The sequence below is a fragment of the Rhinatrema bivittatum genome, chromosome 6 (genome assembly GCF_901001135.1).
Source record: "Rhinatrema bivittatum chromosome 6, aRhiBiv1.1, whole genome shotgun sequence".
In the NCBI taxonomy this organism is placed as follows: Eukaryota; Metazoa; Chordata; class Amphibia; order Gymnophiona; family Rhinatrematidae; genus Rhinatrema; species Rhinatrema bivittatum.
In genome coordinates, this window is record NC_042620.1 from 182701178 (window position 1) to 182724002 (window position 22825).

The following is a 22825-nucleotide window of genomic DNA, read 5'->3' on the forward strand; positions in this document are numbered from 1 at the left end:
GATGTTTCACAATTTGTTACAAGGTAATTGTCTGAGCATTACTTAAGAGGCTGAACTGCTGTATGGAGACAAACCACCGGCATTACACATAATAGGTATTTCAAAGTTGCTTAATAATAGATGGATTCATATATGGGCACGTATAAAGTTATGCATATTTTTATTTATTTATTTATACAAAGTGATTTCCATATAAGGAGTGGTTATTTAGTGTTACTAATCAGACCATGTTAGAATATTGTTGTCATTCAGTGGTGTCTAGTAATAATTATGTTTGTTTTTTTGATTTTATATGTGTATGTGTTTTTATTCATGTTTTTATTTACATTTATATGTTTTTATATGTGACTATATTTGTTTTGTTCTGTCAGCCTCTGAAGCAGCTCAAAGAGCGAAACTCGGCCTGAGTCTGGCTTTTTATGATGTTTTGTGCGAAATAAAGAACTCCTGGTGTTCACTGATCCTCTTGTTTTGCAATTTTGGATCAGTTTCCGGTTTGCTTTTTTGGCGCTACTGATGTCCTGGATGGCATCGGTGACGGACGGTCACCGTCTCCCTGCTGCTCCCGGCAAGGTTTGTCAATGAAAGGATGTTTACTTGCCCATTCTTAAGGGATTACCTGCAGTAACTTTAAGACCCCTTCAACTATTGCTCAATGTACCGCTTGTCTCATTTCCAGCAGCAAAAGATGTGATCATATTACACCTATACTGATAGATTTACACTGACTACTGAACAAAGAAGTGCGGTCACTACTTACAAATTGATTTTGGCATCAGTCACTCTTTGGTGCAATGCATTGTTACATTTGTATTGTCCCACACAACAACTTTGCTCCTTGCAAAAGGGGCCTCCTTGATGTACCTTCACCAGTCCATGCAAGGCTGTGCAACACTAGGGACTGCACTTTCTCTCTTGCGGCTCCTGTTATATGTAACTTTTTTCCATAGGCGCTGCACCTAGCAGACAGTCTAAAAACTTTCAAGATGCTATTAAAAACAGCTGTTTAAGCAGGCCTTCTATTAGGCTATGATATTGTTGTAAGCATTTTCCACTCAGCCCTCGTATGTCCTTGCCTTTTGTTGAAAGATTTATGTTATGAACAATCAGCATTTTATGTATGTTTTTATTTGTACATTGCCTAGCCCATTTAGGCGAGTAATAAGTCTGAATAAAAAATAAAAACGATCCCCAGCCAACCTGGGGAGTGGAACACCTGAACAGCATCAGTGAGCTGGGCTGTTTTTTGGTTTGTTTTTTTTTTGGGGGGGGGGGGGGGGGGTTCAGTAAGGCGATAAAGTCCTGTTAAGACCCAGCAAAAAAAAAAAAAATTCCCCTCTATTTATAGAGAAAATCTTCAATAAACACAGATCACTTACCACTTCAAAGCACGTTGCAAGTTTTAGCAAGAGTCGAGCATATTCCTGAAGTCGCTGGACTGGTACGAAAAAGAGATCGTTGAGTACATCCACCAACTGCAGGTCACTGCCCTTCATCTCAGACAGATGCTGCAACAGCTCCAGATTTCTGCTGAAAAAGTCTCTAAAGAGAATGGGGACAGATATGGGATGTAATCAAAAGCACCATAAACCTTTGTGACAAATTCAGTTCTTCACATAAGAGAGGTAGAGGACTTTACTTATTTTATTTATAAAATTTATAAATCACTTTCCAAATTTTACAATAAAATCTTCCAAAGTGATGTATATCAAAGTTTAAAATTTGCACTATTAAATATGCAATAACATGGTAAATAGCCATGTGGAAGAGGAAAGATGACAGAATCTGAAGAAAGCCCTTGACAATTTTTTGCCTGAATCAAAATACCTTAAATACTGTGTAATGCAGAGAAATTAAGCAAAGAGAATATACCCTTGCACATTGAGGACTCTACTGTATCTTAGTGAACAAAGACAATTTTTTTTTTCCTCATGAAAAATAGGAGACTTCAAGAAAAGGAGAAATGTATTCTTACTTGATAATTTCCTTGAGTCCAGCCAGACCAGTCCAGACAAATGGGTTATGCCCCCCAATCAGCAGATGAAGAGTGAGAGAGAACAGGTTTGCTGACATCACCCCTTATAGGGTCCCATGCATCCCTAAACCTGTCAGTATCTCCTGGAACAAGATAAGTTAGGAATTAAAGAGAAAGGAAATCCAACAGTTCAATACCTAAGAACCACCAAACCATGGCTCAATGTCAGTGACTACATTCTTTTCAAGCAAGAACCATCAGAATTTTTACAGTCAATAGATTCCACAGAAAGATTCCTAGCAGTTAGGGAGGGTACTGGACTGGTTTGGCTGGACTCAAAAGAAAAGACATTAGGTAAAAATAAATTTTTCCTTCCTCTTCATCCAGCCAGACTAGTCCAAATGCATGGGACGTACCCAAGCTATCCCTCTACTGGGTGGAAAAACTGCCATCCCTGCCGTCATGACCACTGAGCCAAAGGCTGTCTCTTTCCTGGCCTGGACATCAAAGCAATAATGCATTGAAAGGTAATGCAATGAAACTCAAGTCATCGCCTAGCAGATTTTCCAGTAATACACCAAGAGACGTTCAGCCCAGTATGCAGCCTGTGCCCTAGCAGAGTGATCCCTCAACGTTTTGGAAAGAAATAAATCTTTATCAGCGTATATGACCTCTCTACTCTACCAAGTCTTTGCAGTTGCTTCACTCTCTCTGGGACCACTAAAAAGGGCCACTAAAAAGGATTGCCTGAATCCTTAGTCACCTTCAAGTATCAAAGTTACATCCAGATGATGTAGTAGAGTATACTCTTCCCGGTATACATCCCTCTGGAAGGAAGTCAAACCGTCTGATTTACTTGGTATTCTCCACCACATATGCTGCGATCCTCAGGTGCAAAGCTTCTGCCTTTACCTGCTACTGGTAATTTTAGACTGAGAAAACATGCGACGGCACTGTCATATGTAGGCCCTAAATTATGGAACACACTTCCACTGAGGCTTAGAAAGGAGAGAAATATTAAACTTTTCAGGAAAGGTTTAAAGGTCTGTTTTTGTGAAAGCTTCTACATGATTTAAGATGCTGTTTTTATGTTTTGTTTTATCGTGTGCTGTGATGTTTTATGAATGTTTACCTGATTGTAATCCACACTGAACACGTTATGAAGTAGTGGAATAGAAGTATGTGTAAAATAAAAGATAAAAAGATGAAACCACCTTGGGAAGAAATAAAGGTACTGTGCAAGGTGCACTATTATGCACCTCCTTGGGTGCGCCGACCCCCGATTTTATAACATGCGCGCGCACCGGCTCTGGGCCCGATGGAAGCCATTTTTCAAAATGGTGCTGGTCAGCTGGATTATGCCTATGCTCCATCACAGTGCAATTTGAAAAATGGCCACTGTTGGGCCCCCAACTATGCCACTAAGGCTACAGTAATAAGGAGAAGGGAGAGGCCAAAGAGTGGGTATGGGGGGGGGGGGCAGGAGCAAATATTTTTCAAATGGGAGGAGCTGGGAGCAGGGGCTGCTCCAGGACTTTTAATTTAAAAAAAAAAAACAAAACAAAAAACTTTATTTTTTCACTATGGCCACCTTCAGAAACAGTGGGGGTGGAACAAAGGGTATATGGAGACCCCAGGATTTTTTCTGCACCTTGGGGTGGTCAAGTGTTACTGAGATCGATTGGCCTTCATCAACATTGATCTGGCACTTTCCACAGAATTCTCCTGAATATGCTAAAACAAGAGTAATCCAGCCCTTACCACAATCCTGCTGCAGGCAGCCACTTGAAGAGCGAGACTGGATGTTTCAAAAGCCTGTTTAAGCACCATGTCAATCTTCCTAACCTGCACATCATTGAGAGAGGCTCCTCCCTCTTCAGGCATAGAAGTCCTAGTTTCAGCACAAACCAGTGTGTCTACCTTATTAGCCTTCATTTATATCTTGCTTTTTCAAAGGATAAAACTTTGCCTAAGTGGGGAATCAGGAGCCTCATCCTGGGGAATCAAGATGGCTGCTCTGACTTGCCATTCGTGAGACGCCCGAAGGAGCCCGGTCATTTTTTACCTCTAAAATGCCCCACTCTGGCAGAAAGAGAAGAGCCAGAGAGCGGGGCTTACCTCTACAATTGCCGCTGGTGGAGACTCGGGGTCCGTTGGACTTCCACGTCCGACGGGAAGGACTTCGTCCGGTTGTGAGCTCGCTGGAGCACAGCCAGCAAGCAGAGGAAGCTGGTTCGCTCCCAGAGCTGTCAATCTCATTTCCCGGAGGAGCAGCGTGCCCCCTCCACCCCTGCGAAAGCACATGTGTTGGGCCGGCCTGAGGGAGAGCTGGCAGAGAGACTGTGGAGACCCTGCAGTGCTGTCTGATTTGGCGTTTTTTCTTACAGTGCCGGATTTGGATCCAGGAAAGGAGGGGGCTTCAACTGCCAACGGAGTAGGAAAGCAAGGAGAAGAAACAACGTTTCGGCAGGTAACTTACCAGCCTGTTGAACTGGTAAGACCTACTTCTATTACCTTGGACTCTTTTATGGGACGCTATCCAGGCTTTAAATTCGAATTTGGCTTTTCAATTTAATTCTGTGTTTAACTCTTTTTCAACCCTGGATACTCATATTAAGCATGTGGAGGCAAAAGTGGTGGAAATAAAGAAGAGCTGTGAATTAAATAAAACAGAGATGGAAAAATTGATGACTTTACAACAAAATGTTATGAAAGAAAATCAAATGCTCGCTTTTCGTCTGGAAAATTTAGAAAACCAACTTAGGGGGAAAAACTTACATATAAGTTTCCCCAGGGATCCAACATTGGCCCCTCAAGAAATGTGGAGGAGATACTTAATTGAAAATTTGAAGATCCCAGAGAAAGCACTGTCACTTATTTCTCGTATATTTATTTGATTTTCTTTTTTATATTCCGCTTTTCACACTTTTTTCAGCGCTTCAAAGTGGATTACATTCAGGTACTGTAGGTATTTCCCTATCCCCAGAGGGCTTACAAAGGAAAATTAGTTTCTTACCTGATAATTTTCGTTCCTGTAGTACCAAGGATCAGTCCAGGACACCTGGGTTGTGACTCCGCACCAGTAGGTGGAGACAGAGCAAAACTTGTGGGCGGAGCCATATATGCCCCTGTGCCAGTCACAGCCCCTCAGTCATACGTAATGTCAAAGTAGAAAACTCCATAAGGTAACCAGAGCAAACTTTACCAACTTGCAATTGAAAAATTCCAACACCCCTACAGGAACCGGACTCCCCAACCGGGAGAGCGAAGAAACAAGGGGTCAGCTGACCTAAACACATCGATGAGCGGACTCTCCGTTACACTAGCGTAGCACTGCGGGCGGGATCCTGGACTGATCCTTGGTACTACAGGAACGAAAATTATCAGGTAAGAAACTAATTTTCCTTTCCCTGTACGTACCAGGATCAGTCCAGGACACCTGGGATGTACCAGAGCTAACTTACCGAGGGTGGGAAGCAGAGAGTTCCGCTCAGAGAACCCTCACTCCAAACCCCCCAGTTTCAGCAGCCTGAACATCCCACCGGCAATGTGTAATGAAGGTATGCCACGAGTTCCAGGTAGCCGCCCTGCAAATCTCTTGAGGCTACCCCCGGGAAGATTCCGCTCAAGCCGCAGCATGAGACCGCGACGAATGAGCCCGAAGACCCACAGGCGGTGAATTGCCCCGCACTAAGTACGCGGAGCCAACGGCCTCCTTAGACCAACGGGCGATCTTCGTGCAGGACGCCGCAGAACCTTCCTGTGGACCCGAAGTCAGCACAAACAGATGATCCGTCACCCGAGAAGGATAAGTGACCTTTAGATAGCGAAGAAGAGAGATTCGCACATCCAGGTTTCTTAAGGTCTTCGTTTTCGTGTCCGAAGACTCCCCAACCGCGAAAACGGCAAGCTCTACCGAATGATGCAAAACGGAAAACCGAGACGACTTTGGGCAGGAAGGAAGGAATCGTCCGCAACGAAACTCCCGAATCGGAAAGCGCTAGAGGGGCTCCCGATAGGACAGAGCCTACGATTCCGAGATACGGTGAGCCGACGTAATCGCCACCAGGAATACGGTCTTCAACATGAGATCCCTGATCGTAGAACGCTTCAGGGGCTCAAACAGCGCTGAGCCGAAGGCGGTAAGCACCCAGTTGAGATTCCAAGAAGGACCAAGGGGCCACAAAGGAGGACGGAGGAGTGTAGCCCCCCTAAGGAAATGAGAAATATCCGGGTGAAGAGCCAGGGAGGTTCCCTGGACCTTACCTCGTAAACAACCAAGCACCGCCACTTGGACCCGTAGAGAACGGCACGCTAAGCCTTTAGCCAGCCCCGCCTGGAGAAAAGCCAGAATATCGGACATAGCAGCGGAAGTGGGATCCAGACTCCGCTCCACGCACCATTCCGCAAAGACTACCCCGACCCGGACATAAGCCAGGGACATAGAACTGCTTCCTGAACCTCAGCAGCGTAGCAACTACCGCGTCCGAGTAACCTTTTCTCTGCCACCGACTCCTCTCAAAAGTCAGGCCGCAAGACAGAGGGGATCCGCATCCTCCAAACAGGCGGGGCCCTGATGAAGGAGCCCCGCGAACCCCCGGAGACGAAGGGGTGCCGCAACCGACAACTGGACGAGGTCTGCGAACCACAGACGGCGCGGCCACTCCAGTGCTACCAAGATCACGTTGGACGGGAGCAATCCTATGCGCCGCAGAATCTTGCCGAGCATGGGCCACGGCGGGAACACGTACAGACGCACATCCGTCGGCCAGGGAATCACCAACACGTCGACCCCTTCTGCTCCCCTTCTCGACTCCGACTGTAAACCTCGGGGCGATTGCGTTGTGCCACGTGGCCATCAGGCCCATGTGGGGCATTCCCCAGGACTTGCAAATGAAGAGGAACGGCTCTTCCCAATTCCCACTCTCTGGGATTGAGGAGGTGACGGTTGAGAAAAAAAAAACCGCCTGGACATTGTCGACCCTGGCAACGTGGGAGGCTGCAATGCTGCCGAGATTAGCTCTGACCCTGACATCAAGAGCTGCGCCTCTACAGCCACCTGTGGACTCCTTGTCCCTCCTTGATGATTGATGTAGGTCACGGTGGTTGCGTTGTCCGATAATACTCGGACCGCCATTCCCCGTACTAACGGTAAGAAGGCTTGTAGAGCCAGACGGACCACTCTGGTCTCTAGTCGGCTGATAGACCACTGGGCTTGAGACGCTGACCATAGCCCCGGGACCGACCTCCCTAGGCAAACTGCTCCCCAGCCGGAGAGACTGGCATCCGTGGTCACCACCGCCCAATCGGGTACCAGCAGGGACACACCACAAGCTTGGAATTGTGCCACCCACGCAGGCTGGATCTCGTTTGGCCCTCGAGTGGAAGAGGCAGGAAGAACTCCTTCGAGACCGGCTACCATCGGGATAGAAAAGGACGACTGCAACGGCCGCCGATGAACGAGCACCCAGGGAACCATGGCGAGTGTTGAAATCATCGAAACCAGGACCGTCAGACAATCGCAGACCCAAGGACCGGGAAGAGACAGCAACCGCCTCACCTGAGACAGTAGCTTGCACCTGCGTTCCTGGGGTAGGAACAGTTTACCCTGTCTCTTGTTGAAGACCGCTCCGAGGAATTCTAGGGTCTGGGTCGGTACCCGTTGACTCTTGCCGAAATTGATTACCCAGCCTAGAGACTGCAAGATCTGTAGGACCCGGGCCACCGCCCGTCGACACTGACCCTCGGACTTTGCGCGAATCAGCCAGTCGTCCCGGCAAGGATGAACCAGGAAGCCTTCCCAGCGTAGCTGCGCCGCCCCCACCATCATCACTTTCGTGAATGTGCAGGGAGCTGTTGCGCGAGCAAACGGCAGCGCCTGGAAACAATAGGGACGTCCCAGCATGCAGAACCTCAGGAATTTCTGGGACTCCGGTCGAAGTCCCCTTGAAGGGACGCTTCCGTAAGATCTAGGGAAGCCAAGAATGTGCCCGGGCACACCGAAGCAATCCCCGAACGAATCTTCTCCCACACAGACATCTGATCACGCCTTTGAGATCCAGGATCGGTCTTGACGTGCCGTCTTTCTTTGGAACGATGAAGCGAATGGAGCAACGGCCGTCGCCATGCTGATGGATCGGGACCGGAACCACAGCTCCTGAACTTCCAAGCGTCGGATGGTGCCTAGCGTTGCCGCCTCTTACTCCGGAGCTTTGCAAGGAGCGACGAGAAACTTGTCCGCTGGGGTTCGAACAAATCTGACGCGTAGCCGCGACTTAACACACCGAAGACCCACTGGTCCGCCGTAACGCTGGCCCCGTCCTCGAAAACCAACATTAACCGCACCCCAACAATTTGGACCACTTACAGAGGCTGCGGCGAGGGCATACCGAACCGCTGCCCCCGAAAGGACTGTTGTCACTGAGGGGTCCGGGGGGAAGAATACCCATACGAGGGTCCCGACGAACGTGGAGGACGCGACTACCTGGGATCGCAGTTCCGAAACCAGAGGAGGCGCCTCGCTGATCCGGGCGAGACCATAGCTCTGGTGGCCGTCCGGAGCAAGTCATACAGAGAATCTGCGGTGATCCGCATGCCGCGCCTCCTCTTCCGACAGATCCGCGTGGGCCTGGAGAACCTGGGTCCACCGGAACCCAGCACACAGCGCAAAGTTACTACAAATCGCCGCGCGCCCCCCAAGGCCGACACCTGAAAAACCCTTGCATAAGCTGGAGTTCCATTGTCCTATCCTGGATATCCTTGAAAACGGCTGCTCCTGTAACCGGGATCGTTGACCTCGTAGTTACCGCCGACACCGCTGCGTCCACTCTGGGAACCCGAAGAAGCTCCAGAGTATCTGCTGGTAATGGATACAACTTGACCATGGCTCTACTCACTTTCAGGCCCCGCTCCGGGGTATCCCATTCCCGGAATAAAATGTCCACAGCCGAAAAAGGGGAACGGGAAGGCCACTGCTGGACCGGTGAGCTGGAAAAGACCGGATCCATCTTGGCCCCCGGTCAAGACTCCATCTGTGGGCCTCCACCCCAAATTACTGCAGGATGGCCAGGAAAAAAGGGCCAACTCCTCCCATGGGAACAAGCGGACTACTCTGGGGTCAACTCCATCCACTGCTGTACCTGTGCTGGTACCTGGCAGGTCTGACCCCCCTTCCTCCGGCTCCTCAGCGCCCCCCCCAGCCGGGGCTGCGTCCTCCGAACAGGAGGAGCCGGAGTCCGTCTCCTGCGGGCTGCCCGGCACCGGGCACTTCTGCCTTGGAGGACCGGAGGGCTCCGGAGTCCGTCTCCTGCGGTCTGCCCGCACCGGGCACTTCCGCTTTGGAGGATCGTAGGGCTTTTCAGATCCTTTCCCCGCTTTCCTCCTCTGCTGCCTTGATCTTTTGCACTTCAGGAAATCCGAAGAAAAGGGGAGGCCTCCGAAACAGAGGAGGCCCCTTCCATCTAAACCGGAGAAGCAGCCCCCCCCCTCCCCGGGGAGGGCTTCCCGGGGGCTCGCTGCTGCGGGGAAGATCCGGAGGGAGACCTCCATTTTCTAAGGCCTTCAGCGCGGCCTGACTAACTGCACCTAAAATGGCCGCCGTTCCCACGCTTAGCGGGAACGGCGCTCAGCGGGACGAAACAGCTGAGCTATCCCCTGCCTGCTCATCACACGGCAGCCCCGACGCTGGTCGAATCCGCGCTCACCGACCTGTCTCGGACGGCCCCCGCCGCCCGAGACCCGTGAAAAAACACACGCCGTCCCTATACAGGTGTGCGCGCCGGGCCGCACACGCGGCAGGAGGCTCCACGCGGCATCCCCCACGCGACCGGCACGTGCCCAGAAGGGATCTGCAGTATCAAAAAATTCACCTCCCCCACGGAAGGAAGCCACAAAGGACGGAGAACCGGCATCCCCCACACGACCGGCCAGTGCCCAGAAGGGATCTACAGTAAAAATCAACCCCCCCCGGAACGAAGCCGCGAAGGACGGAGAGCCGGCGAGTCGAGGAAGCCGCAAAGTAAAAACAAAACAGATTTTTTTTTTTTGTACTTGCGCTTGCCGCTTGGATGCTGTCCCTGGTCCTGACGTGCCTGCTCCAGCGGGGGTGAGTGAACCGGGCTCCCCGGTGTCACCCCCGACGCTGCTGCCAGCAAGGGCCGGGTCCTCAACCCTCAGCAGCGGCCTCTACCAGGGGGGGATGGTCCCCTCAGAACCTCCCAACCCCCCTGGGAGGCTCTCAGGACGAGGGAGTCTTCTTTCTTTAGAAGAAAACATTTCCAAAACCAAAATCTTCTTTATCTAGATGAAAAGTTTCCAAAACCAAATTTAAAGAAAAAAATTCCAAAAAACCTGACTAACTACCAGAATTAGTGCAGGCCGAGGCTGTGACCGCACCTGAACCACCTACTGGAGACAGAGTAAGACTGAGGGGCTGTGACTGGCACAGGGGCATATATGGCTCCGCCCACAAGTTTTGCTCTGTCTCCACCTACTGGTGCGGAGTCACAACCCAGGTGTCCTGGACTGATCCTGGTACGTACAGGGAATCTAAGTTTGTACCTGAGGCAATGGAAGGTAAAGTGACTTGCCCAAGGTCACAAGCAGTGACAGTGGGACTCTAACCCTGGTCTCCTGGTTCGTAACCCACTGCTCTAACCACTAGGCTACTCCTCCACTCAATATATAATATATATTTATTTATTTATTTATTTAACAACTTTTAATATACCGACGTTCGTATGGCACATCACGCCGGTTTACAGGTAACTCAAATATAGGAGGAAATTACAATGAACAGGGAGCATGGGATGGGAGCAGGCCAGAAAGAGGAGAGGGGAAGGGGAGACAGGAGAAGAGAGGGAAAAGATAGGTAGAATGAGATAGAAAAGAGCAACCGTTAAAGTAGATGGAACTTATTTACAGAGGTATGTATTTACAATAGAACTATTTACCATAGATTACATTAGTTTAAATAAAACATTCTTGTAAAATTATATATATTATATATATTATATACATTATATATATTATATACCCTCTTAAGAAGGGTTCTGGAGATATGAATGAAGCAGTGGAATTATCTCCTGTAGTTAGTTCTCCTCTGGATGTAACAGCGCTTTTGGAGACTACCCAAAAAGATTTGGTAAAACCTGCCACTTTAATAGTTTCCTTCTAGGACTTCTAGTGTTTTATGTCTGGTGTCCTCTCTGTGACTAGGTCAAATGGGATTGTCTCAGACATTTCTTTTATGAAATTTGAGAAAGATAGGTCTTCTGGAGGAGACTTTCTTCTTTCCTCTTGTGGAGAGGGCTCTGAGATGAGATCATCCGTATCCACATCTTTCCATGGATTATACTGGGATTCTAAGTGAGACCCAGGTGGAGGAAGAGTATCCTGTATAATAGGACGTTTTGGTATCAATGAAATTTTCGATGCCTTTAAAGGAGGATACTTTGGCATCGATGGAGGTAAGTTGGGCATCGATGGCCTCAATGGGAACCAATGTCTGGAGTCCCCTGATGGACCGGGAAGAGACATCGAAGGAAGTCTCGGTCGATGGGATTTTGAAAGCCCTGATGGACCAGGTAATGGGTCCAATGTCGAGTCCTCATCTTCCGATGAACCTGGAATGGGTATTGTCGGAGTCATCGGAGGTTCCATTGGTGTTGTTCGCATTGGTTGTGTAGGGAAGGCACCGATCAAGGCATCGACCCTGGTTAACAGTGGTGCAAACACCGATGGCTCTGGCGTCAGTGCCGGTATGGGGCGGGGCGGGGGGGCGGTATCCATGGAGGCTGTAAATTCTGGACTGCCTCGATGACCGCCTGTTTCACCAGGACATTCATCTCTTCTCTGGAGACTGGGATGGAATCCACTGTCACAGGAGAAGGCACAATGGGTGCTACTGGCTTATCCACATGAATATGTGGTGGCTCAGTCTCCAACACCGGTCCCGGTGGGGAGCGCTTCCATGCCTCGGGTACAGAGGGGCACGGAGACTCGTGTACCCGGGCCCACTTTGCTATCGGATCGATGGCCATCCTCCACTTGGCATGGGATTGGTCCAATGACGGTGATGTCTTTTTCCCCGATGCTCGGTCTTGTCTTTACCTGGACACCGAGGAAGAAGCCACTGATGTCACAGATGGAGTCTGTAACAGACGGTCACCGTTTATCTTCTTCTCTCAGTGACTTTTTTCGATGGAAGAAGGTACTATCATCGGTGAAGGTTATGTCCATATTGATGGAGTAACTTTTTTGAAGAGATTCTCCATCTTATCGAGACGGGCACACCTGCCATTTGGAGTCATCTGTGCGCAGATGGAACATGCGCAGACATTGTGACTGGGACAGAGGCAAAGTATGCATATTTCATGCAGGTCGGTGATAGACATCGTTCGAGGGCAGTTAGGACATTTTTTAAAACCCGTGGCCATAATGAAAAATAAGGCCAGAAACGGTCGGTGGCCTGCGGGTACTGATGTGAGGTAACAGGAACAGACTGAAAAAACTCCCAGAAAGGTACTCACTGAATGTCGATCAAAAGGAGACCCGTGTAGGGAACTTTTTAAGAGAAACATTTTGAATTTCCGTGAGGAAATATCTGTGAAAAAACTCACAGAGCTCCTTAAACACAAGGCTATCAGCAACGAGGAAAAAAAAAAAAAAAAAGAGACTGAAGGGAGACCCCTATGGCTGCAGGGATCATGGCATGCTGGGCATGCTCAGTAGGCTCAGTGTGCCAGTCAAAAGTTTCTAGAAACTTTGACAGAAGGTTTTCTGTGATAGGGCTCCATCCAGTGACGTCACCCATATGAGGACTACCATCCTGCTTGTCCTGGGATAAAACAAGAAAAAAAGATTTGGGGGGGGGGGGGGCCTGCAGCAGGAATTTCACATCCTTAGATGGAAAAAACCCATTCCAAATGGGAGCCCCCTCTTCAAAAGGCTAGGCACAACTAGGAGGGAGTTCAAGATTTTCACCCTAGGAGTAGCTCAGCCAAAGGAGGGAGTTCAGAGGTTATCATGATAGGAGAGGCCCAATCCGCTGGCTTCTTCTTTATCCAGTCTAACACCAGGACTCAGTACAGTTCAGGATGTTTGCCTACCATCTGCTGGAGACAGAGAATACTGGCAGGCTGAGTAAAGATGGGACCCTATAAGGTGTGATGTCAGCAAACCTGTTCTCTTTCTCCATCTACTGGTTGTGGGGCATAATCATGCATCTGGACTGTTCTGACTGGCTGAAGAGTAATTCACTATTTAAAAAAAAAAAATTTCACTAGTCTGTCTCAGAAGGCATGAAACAAGAATATAATTGAACATTTTGAGCACATCTACCACTGGTAAAAATGAATATTGTATTGATAATTACAATACATTTTTTATTGCATTTGTGCCATTCTTTCATGCTTCATATCAAGAGGCTCAGGAGCTACAGAAGCCAGTTTGGAGTGGAATGTTTACTATTAAATACTTTTTGGGAAAAAAAATATATATACATACCCATACAGGTGGAATTTCAGGGCATGTTCACTGTTATGGTATACAGTGCATCAGAGCATACATTAACAGTATTCCACTGGGTGTCCCCCATGCAGTACCCTTGCAAACATTCTGCATAGATAGATTGTGTATATGTTTGGGTGCATCAGCTGCCTATTTGCTGCAGTGCCACCAGTACTTAAGAATATTAAGAATATTTATTGCGTTTTATATACCCTCGTTCGGTTGTGATGGCGAAACCGAACGACGGTATATAAAACTTGATAAATAAATAAAATAAATACTGATGCATGCAGTTATAATTAACAGTAATATGACCCAATCTAGGCACCATGGCAAGATGTTTGAAAATCAGCAGATTGATGGATGTGGTTCTTGGGTGACTATGTTACACTAGGAAAGATTTACTTACATTGCTGGCTTGGAAAGAAGGGGAAACCCTCCCATCACCAGAAAATTTGAGATAGAGGAGCAGTATCTGGAAGAAACAGAAAACACTGCATCAATTTAGTGCATCTCATAGTCTATTCAAGATTCTGATACTGTCATAACTAGATTTCTTTTCATATAGCACATTGTCTCTACAGTGCTTCACACCTTTGTTATGCGCTATACAATGCTGCATATTAGCATTTACAGAGGAGATAAGCAAATACAGAACATGAAAACAAGTCTAAAAGATATACTCCCACTAGATACATCTTTTAAATAAATAAATGTGGGCTTGGCATGTGTTTATCCAGAAAGTGTTACATCCGACATATACACCACCTCTTCCATGCAGCACACATAAATCACTTTTCCCATTTATGGAACAGTGCATATTAAAACCTGTTAGTATGACTGAAACCAAAATGACCCAAAAGGCAATCCTGCTCCCACTGCCTCTAATATTCACAACTGTCAGATTAATCCCTAATATCAAGTCAATCTGTCCTCTGGTGACACTGCTGAAATGAGATCAGACAGACAGATGGATGGAAATGATCTACCCATTAGATATTTGCTTTTACTTTGTAAATTAATGCCTAAAAATGAGATGTCAAGGCACATATTACATATACAATATATGAAGCTGCCCATTAAGGTTGCAAAGATGGGCTTAGGAGAATCTAATTAGCTGCAACCAACAGGACCAAGAGATCAAAAAAGGGGTGAAAGGAGCATGATATTTTTTCAGCCACGTCAGTATTTTAAAGCCCCTAAATTATGTCAAATACAACTCCACAGCCAAAGATGACAAGCCGAGTATACAGGAGTTTAACACTGGATAAGATGTTGCCCAGTAACAAGAGTTAAAAGTTGCTTTTTCTACCATAAAAGGTACCATAATAATGGGGAAACTGCCTTGAGACTCTCGATGCTAAAGTGACCTTTTTCACAAAACTAATGCTTGGCAGCCTATTTAGGAGTTATTTCACTACCACACATTGCCCAATAGTTTAAAAATAAATCCATATTTTTTTTTTTTAGTTAACTTTCAGCATACAAAAACTGTTTTATACATTATTTTTAGCAAATTACAACATGATGAAATTACATGTGTAACATCTTGCAATCACATCTCATCTGCAAATTTTCACATTATTCAGCTAGTAACATCAATCCAAACCATAGTATTCGCTATAAAAATCCCAGATCCTCTCATATTTAGCTCTTTCTCCTAATACATTAAATCTCCATCTTTCAATATCCACAATTTCTCTTGAGTATCTGCACCCCAATGCTTGAAACAGATTAAACTTCTAGAATTTGGCTACTGTAAAGCAAGCCACCAATAGTTGAGAAATAAGCATTCTAAATTGCTGGAGAACCTGTGAACCCTCCCATCTTCCCAGAAGACCCAAGGCTGGTGTCAGGTGGCTGCTCAATACTATCGGAGATCTCATGAGTAACTCTTGCCCAGAAATGATAACCCCCTGAAAATCCTACCACATATGCTTGTAAGTTCCCAACTCCGCACAATTACACCATTAACTAGTATTAGCCCCTTTGAATAGCCTTGAAAAGTAACAAGGTGATTGACAAGTCTTAGGCACCAGCTTAAACATTAATTCAACCCTTTTAACAAATATAGATATTCGATGTACCACATTCTATAGCCATTCCCAATCCTTTTCATCAAGGGAAGTTCCCAAGGACATCACTGCATTTATATAGCTGCAGTCAAAGTGTCTGACCCATAATTAGCTAGCAGAATACCTTGATAAATTACTGATATGTCCTGCAATCTCTCCATCCCATTTAGGGATCTCAAAAGTTCTTGTATATTAAGAAAAGCCTCCAGTGCCTGCCTCAACCCATACATACCAGATAAGTTGGCATCAATATCAAATTCATCATTAAGCTTCGAAAATGTCTTTGGCCCTATCTCCCCAGAACTGTGCATTCCACACCACCAAACTGGCACTTTACAACCTGAAATACATGGCTTTTAATATATAGGGAATAATAACAAAACGTTTGTCTGTTAAACCAAGAAAATGATGCAGGTCACCAGATCGTGAGGGCATGAAGCTAGTATTAGGCTGTTTCTACAATCAGATCTGCCACACAGAGGATGGAGGCAGAAACAACAATGTAGGTAATTCCACTTCACAAGCCTGATCTTTCTCCAGTGGGAGCCTTAATGAGTTCTTGTCACTCTTAAACCAGGTCTTAAGGCAGATCAGCCTAGCAGCCAAGTAATAAGCTATTAAATTGGTTACCTAAGAAAAAAGGTGGATTGGCGCTATCCAAACAGAGCTCTGTGAACACTAGCAGGGAATTTACAGGGAACACACTGGAATAGATAAAATTAACATACTGCCTCCATTATTGTAAGTAAACTAATTCTGCCTATCCAGGAGTCAGAAAGATCTTCCATGCCTGTAGGTCCTTCTTAATTTTATGGAAAATAGGGCCGTAATCTTTATATATAAAAAAAAAACAAATCATCATTTACCACAAATATCCACAGATAAGTAAATCCTTCTCTTACTAGTTTGAATGCTGAAAGATATCTGAGCACCGTTACCATAGGGCCCATCAGGAAGAGTTGCGACTTGGTGTTATTAACAGTATAGCCAGATGCTCTCCCATGTATTCTAACAATTCCATAATGATTGGTGCAGAATGCGCTATATCAGTTAAAAAAAAAAAAATCAGGACATCAACATATAGGGAAAGCAAATCTTGCTTACCTGTCACAGGTGTTCTCACAGGACAGCAGGATGTTAGTCCTCACGTATGGGTGACATCACAGGATGGAGCCCAATCACGGAACACTTTTGTCAAAGTTCCTAGAACTTTGACTGGCGCCTACTGGGCATGCCCAGCATGGCACTAAACCTGCAGCCAGCCGGGGTCCCCCCTCAGTCCTGTTTAAAGCTACAGAAGTGCCGAAAAATAAAATAAGAAGACGTAACTAACCCAACACAGCAGGGCGGCGGGCGGGTTTCGTGAGACTAACATCCTGCTGTCCTGTGAGAACACCTGTTACAGGTAAGCAACATTTGCTTTCTCACAGGACAAGCAGGATGGTAGTCCTCACATATGGGAGAGAACCGAGCTGAGGATGTACGAGAAATGCACCAAATATACCCAAGATGTGCAACAGGCACAAGGACTAGGGTGGAATTTGGTAGAGGGCATCCTGAACCCTAACGGGCAGGCGGAAGGGTGTTAGTACGTCAAGTTGTAAAAAGGTTTCACAAGACAGACTGGCCGAAGATGGAATCTGGTCTTCCAACCTTGTCTAAACTATAATGGGCTGTAAAGGTATGGTGAGAACTCCAGGTAGCAGCCCTGCAAATGTCAGGAAGCGGCACCGAGCGTAGGTGCGCTACTGAAGTCGCCATGGCCCTCACAGGAGTATGCTGATAGCAAAAGGATATGCAGTCCGCTAACCAGGAGGAGAGAGTCTGCTGCCCCAATTTGATGAAATGGAAAGAGACAAACAATTGAGCGCTTTTCCTGTGGGCAGCTCTACGGTCTAGATAGAAGGCTAGAGCCAGTTTACAGTCAAGGGTATGCAGTGCCTGTTCTCCTGGATTGGAGTGGGGCCTGGGAAAGAAGGTAGTTAGTATAATGGATTGATTAATGTGAAATTCCGATACTACCTTAGGTAAGAACTTAGGGTGAGTGCGGAGTACTGCCCAGTCCTGCAGATGTTTAGTGTAAGGCAGATAGGTAACTAGGGCCTGTAACTCACTAATTCTGCGAGCAGACATGATTGCCAGAAGAAAAATCACTTTCCATGTGAGATAGCGCAGATCACAGGATTGGGGAGGCTTGAATGGTGGTTTCATGAGCCAACCCAAAACCAGATTAAGGTCCCAAGAAGGGACCGGAGGGCGTAGTGGAGGCTTAAGGTGAAGCAAGCCTTTCAGAAAACGTGTTACGAGGGGTTGTACCGAAATAGGAACATCCCCGACAAGTTTATGGAAGGCGGCCACCGCACTGACATGGATTCTGATGGAGGAAGTTTTTAGCCCTGATTCTGACAAGTGCCAGAGAAAGTCTAGAAACTTTGTGGTGGAGCAGTTAAAGGGATCAAGGGATTGAGAAGAACACCATGATTTAAACCTGTTCCATTTGTATAGGTAAGACTTTCTCGTGGAAGGCTTCCGTGAAGCAATCTGGACACGGGAAACCTTTCAACATCCAGGCCGTCAGGGACAAAGCTTGAAGATTGGGGTGGCATAGGCACCCGCCGTTCTGAGTGATCAGAAGCGGGTCCTTTCCCAAGGGAATGTGCCTACGAATGGAGAGATCCTGAAGTATTGGATACCACACTTGGTGAGGCCAGTGAGGTGCTATCAGGATCATACATCCTTTGTCCTGACGTAACTTCACGAGAGTCTTCGAGAGAAGTGGAAGTGGAGGGAATGCATATAGGAGACCGGTTGCCCATGAGAGGGAGAACGCATCTCTTGGCTGAGAGTGTTGGCTGCGAGTGAGAGCGCAAAAGTTCTCTACCTTGCGGTTTTGAGGTGACGCAAAGAGGTCTATGCGAGGATGACTCCAACGTTGGAATATTGTGTCCCTGTGGAGTTGAGTCGTGCGGATGGAAAGCGCGACTTAGGTTGTCCACCAACACATTGTCCACGTCTGGCAAATAGGTGGCCCTGAGGTACATCGAGTGAGAGAGGGCCTCCGCCCAGATCTGCGCAGCTTCCTGACACAGTAGGTAGGAGCCCGTCCCTCCCTGTTTGTTGATGTACCACATGGCCACCTGGTTGTCTGTCTGAATCAGAATGACCTGATTGGAAAGGCGATCCTGAAAGTGTTTAGAGGACAAAAATCCAACATTGTTCGTGACTGATAAGGGCAGCGGAAAAGTTCCCTCCGCAGGGAGGCTGATGAAGTACCGCCAAAGCAAAAAAAACACAGATCAGATGGATGATGATCCTTCAATACCCAGTGTTTTACTGGTATTATGGATACAAGAGCAATTTCAGATATTCTAGTTTTAAGCTTGCAGTTGTTTTACCCATAAAAAGTAAATTACACGGACAAATGACGACATAAATGATATCTACGCAAAAAAATAAAACTGAAGACATGGATAAAAGAATGACTGATTGAAAATAAGCAGATAAAATTAACAGAATCTGAAGATAATACTACTAAAAGATTAGAGTCTATAGAAAATGCTTTACGGGCGCATAATCTACGGATCATAAATTTCCCCTCTGTGAGATTAATCTCTCCTAAAAATTTATTTAAAACATACATGACTCAAATACTTAAGATCCCAAAGAATGTCCTCCCAGTGGTTGTTAAAGCATATTATTTGCAGCAAAATGTACAAAATATGGAGCAAGAACAATCGTTGAATTTGACAAATATATTAGAAATGTCCTCAGAACTTCAAATTAATTCAAGAAGATCAATGTTAGTATTGTTCGCTTTTCTTTCAGAAAGAAATCATGTGATGCTTTATGTTTCCGAAATAGGCAATCTTTTTATGGCAGTCCCGCATGGATTTTCCCCCAATATGGTTAAATCTACTCAGGTACGCAGAAAGGAGTTCCTTAGGCTGCGACCTGAGGTTTTGAAACTTGGAGCTCGCTTCGTCCTGAAATACACTTGCAAGGCTTGCATTCGATATTTGAATGAAAATTATATTTTTTATGATCCAGTACAATTGAGATAATTCTTAGCTGGACAATCCCCAGTTATAATTCCCCCAGTCCCGGTGTGAGTAGAGTAAAGTTGGTAAACTGCTTGGCGAGTCAATCATTATATGTAATGAAATTAAATTTACATTGAAAGTATGCTCCATTCTGCCCCTAATTACTATTATTTTACTTATAATCTAGATGTCATTATTATATTGAAAATAAATGTATATTAGCTGTATTGCTACTGATTTTCTGTATAAGAATGTTTTATTCCTGTCTAAAATTTCAAAAATTTGAAAATAAAGAATTGAAAAAAAAAAACCCTTCTGGTGTTAGTGCTGGAGATCCACCCTTTTATAAAACTCATTTGGACACCATGAATCATTACTGAAATTACTTAGATATGAGAGAGATCTATAAAATAATGAGTGGAGTCACTCTTGAATCTACACTATTATTCAATTGCAATTTGCCCTATGAATAATTCTATTTCTAAATGACTCAAAACAATCGAATCTCTCTGAATGTGTTTTCTGAGAGAAAATTTTTGACTGAAGAAGGAAGGCTAACATTAATCCAGTTTAATAATGAAGGTTTGCATAAGGATAACTTTAAATTACCAGACAAAAATAAATGTGTGCTACATTGACATTCAAGGTGGTTGCGTTCAAACATAAAATATTACATAACTAGAAATATGGAAAATCTCATCAAATCAAAGATAGTCCAGAACACAGTCTTTGAAAAATGGAGGCCTAATAAAACTTGTTGAGGCTCAGTCCCCTGACACGCAACTGTGTTTCACTATGCTGCATCGGGAGGGACAGTAGCAAATACAATAGATCTGTCCTATAAACAAAGATCAGAACATAAAACATGTCCACAAAAGGCATTATATGCAAGAAGCATACAAAATCATAATGTTATCCGTACCAATTATGAAAGCTATGTGAATTAACAGATTAGTTCAATCATAAGGTTCTTTTATCAGTTGCATTGTAAAGCCCTGTTGGCCAATTATTGTTCTATGGAAACCGATGTGATGTTTTCTTAACGAATGTCGGTATATAAAAAACTTTAAATAAATAAAAGGTAACAGATCCCTACAATACAGAACAAATTTAATTACAGCAGTGTGGGCCGGTAAAGGAAGTGAAAATATAATGTATATATAAATGTAGCAGAAAAATATATATAGTTTTGTGTCAGAAAAATAATGAGTAAGGGGAATAAAGGGGACCTCAATGTAAAGTTACTTGAAGTTAAACCCGGGGCCCAAAATATATATAAGAACATAAGAAATTGCCATGCTGGGTCAGACCAAGGGTCCATCAAGCAAAGCATCCTGTTTCCAACAAAGGCCAAACCAGGCCACAAGAACCTGGCAATTACCCATACACTAAGAAGATCACATGCTATTGATGCCATTAATAGCAGTGGCTATTCCCTAAATACAGTAAACTTGATTAATAGCAGTTAATGGACTTCTCCTCCAAGAAATTATCCAAACCTTTTTTAAACCCAGCTACACTAACTGCTCTAACCAATCCTCTGGCAACAAATTCCAGAGCTTAGTTGTGCACTGAGTAAAAAAGAATTTTCTCCGATTAGTTTTAAATGTGCTACTTGCTAACTTCATGGAATTTCCCCTAGTCCTATTATTTGAAAGTGAGTGAGGTAAAATGAACAAAGTGTGAGAATGATGATTCAACATACCTGATAAAAAGAAAGATAGAGAGTATCATGAACTCACAGAGGGTAATCTGAATAACAAAAAAATCAAAGTGTAAAAAAGAAGGCTTTTCATATATAAAACTAAATATGAAAAAGAGAAGGAAAGATCTAGCATGTACCTGCATCAGAAAAGCAAAACAAATGTGTAAAAAAGCCGAATTGGAGGATCTTAGAAGTTCAAGTTGTGAGTCAAGGCAGCTAAGAAAGCTTGCCAAGGCTGGCTATCAAGTTAAAAACTGGTCGTGAGTTCACTAAAGAGCATAAAGACATTTTTAAGGAACACAATGAAATAAACAAATGTTTGCAAGAGTGACCCACCCACCAGGCACAGCATTGCCCGCATCACGGGTCCCCACTTATCTTGAACATCTGGGTGAGATTCTACATCCGAGCCTGTTGAACGTATTGGCACGTCGCAGATCTCAGTGCCTTACTTTCCTGCTTCACAACATCTATCTACAGTAGTACAATAAAGCCTTCCATCTGTTTTATGTCTGCTGAGTTCAGCCTATCGCTGTGGTTCCCCACGGGGCCCCTCCCCCTGGGCAGATTCATCTTCACAGCGACCAAGGGTCCACAATGCTACAAACACAACAGATTGCTAACTCCATGGACTTGGCTCAGGTCGCAGCCTTGCAGGCCATCCCTGTCCTAGCCCAGCGAATCACGGAACAAAAGTCATTGGAGAGCCTAGCTACTGCCTTCAATCAGTTATATGCTCAACTGAATTCTTCAGCGCCTCCTGTGAAGGAATTGCTGTCACCAGTGGTAACACTTCAGACCACTGTACCTTTATCTACACCTACTCGCTTTACGGGTGAAGCCAAGATGTGCAGAGGGTTTGTTCATCAATGCAGTATGCATTTTTCATTACAGCCTACCCTCTTTCCCTCTGAAGCTTCAAAGACCACCTACATCCTATCGTTCCTAAAAGTACGAGCCCTGGCCTGGGCTTCACCGATATGGGAACATGAAGATCCTATGCTGAATGACCTATAAGGATTTCTAAAACTTTTAAAGTCTGTGTTTGATGACCCCGCTCGCCAGACTGTCACTGGATCTGCTTTACTTCATCTTCAGCAAGGTAACAAGCCGCTTACAGACTTTTGAATTGAATTTAAGACTCTAGCATCCTAACTACATTGAGACACTGGATGCTTACGTGCCACATTCATGGAGGGCCTCAACTCTCACTTAAAGGACGAATTAGTGGCTGGTGAACTGCCTGATACCCTTGAGTCCCTGATGGAATTGGCTGGGAGAATTGACCGCTGTATCCGCGACCGAACTCAGGAGGCTAAGAGTCCACGAAAATCTACGGTGGGGGCTAACCGTCCTAAACCTGTGCCTATTGCTTCCAGCCTACCGTCAGCACCCTTGGAGGAGGAAGAGCGTATGCAACTAGCCCGAAGCCATTTAACTTCCAAGGAGAGGTGCTTTCGCAAACGCACGGGGTTATGCATGCATTGTGACAACCAGCCACAGAGGTAACAATAGGGATCAT

General features: G+C 45.5%; 1 protein-coding gene across 2 annotated transcripts in view; it reads right to left on the bottom strand.

Moving 5' to 3' along the window:
* The window catches only part of ALS2 (alsin Rho guanine nucleotide exchange factor ALS2), a 282347-nt gene that overhangs the window by 140945 nt on the left and 118577 nt on the right, over nucleotides 1-22825 (bottom strand). For both annotated transcript variants that reach the window (XM_029606273.1, XM_029606274.1), the window contains exons 12-13: nucleotides 13893-13958; nucleotides 1380-1542 (exon numbers count right to left, since the gene is read on the bottom strand). In XM_029606273.1, the coding sequence (XP_029462133.1) occupies nucleotides 1380-1542; nucleotides 13893-13958 (229 nt within the window). The remainder of the gene's footprint in view (nucleotides 1-1379; nucleotides 1543-13892; nucleotides 13959-22825) is intronic.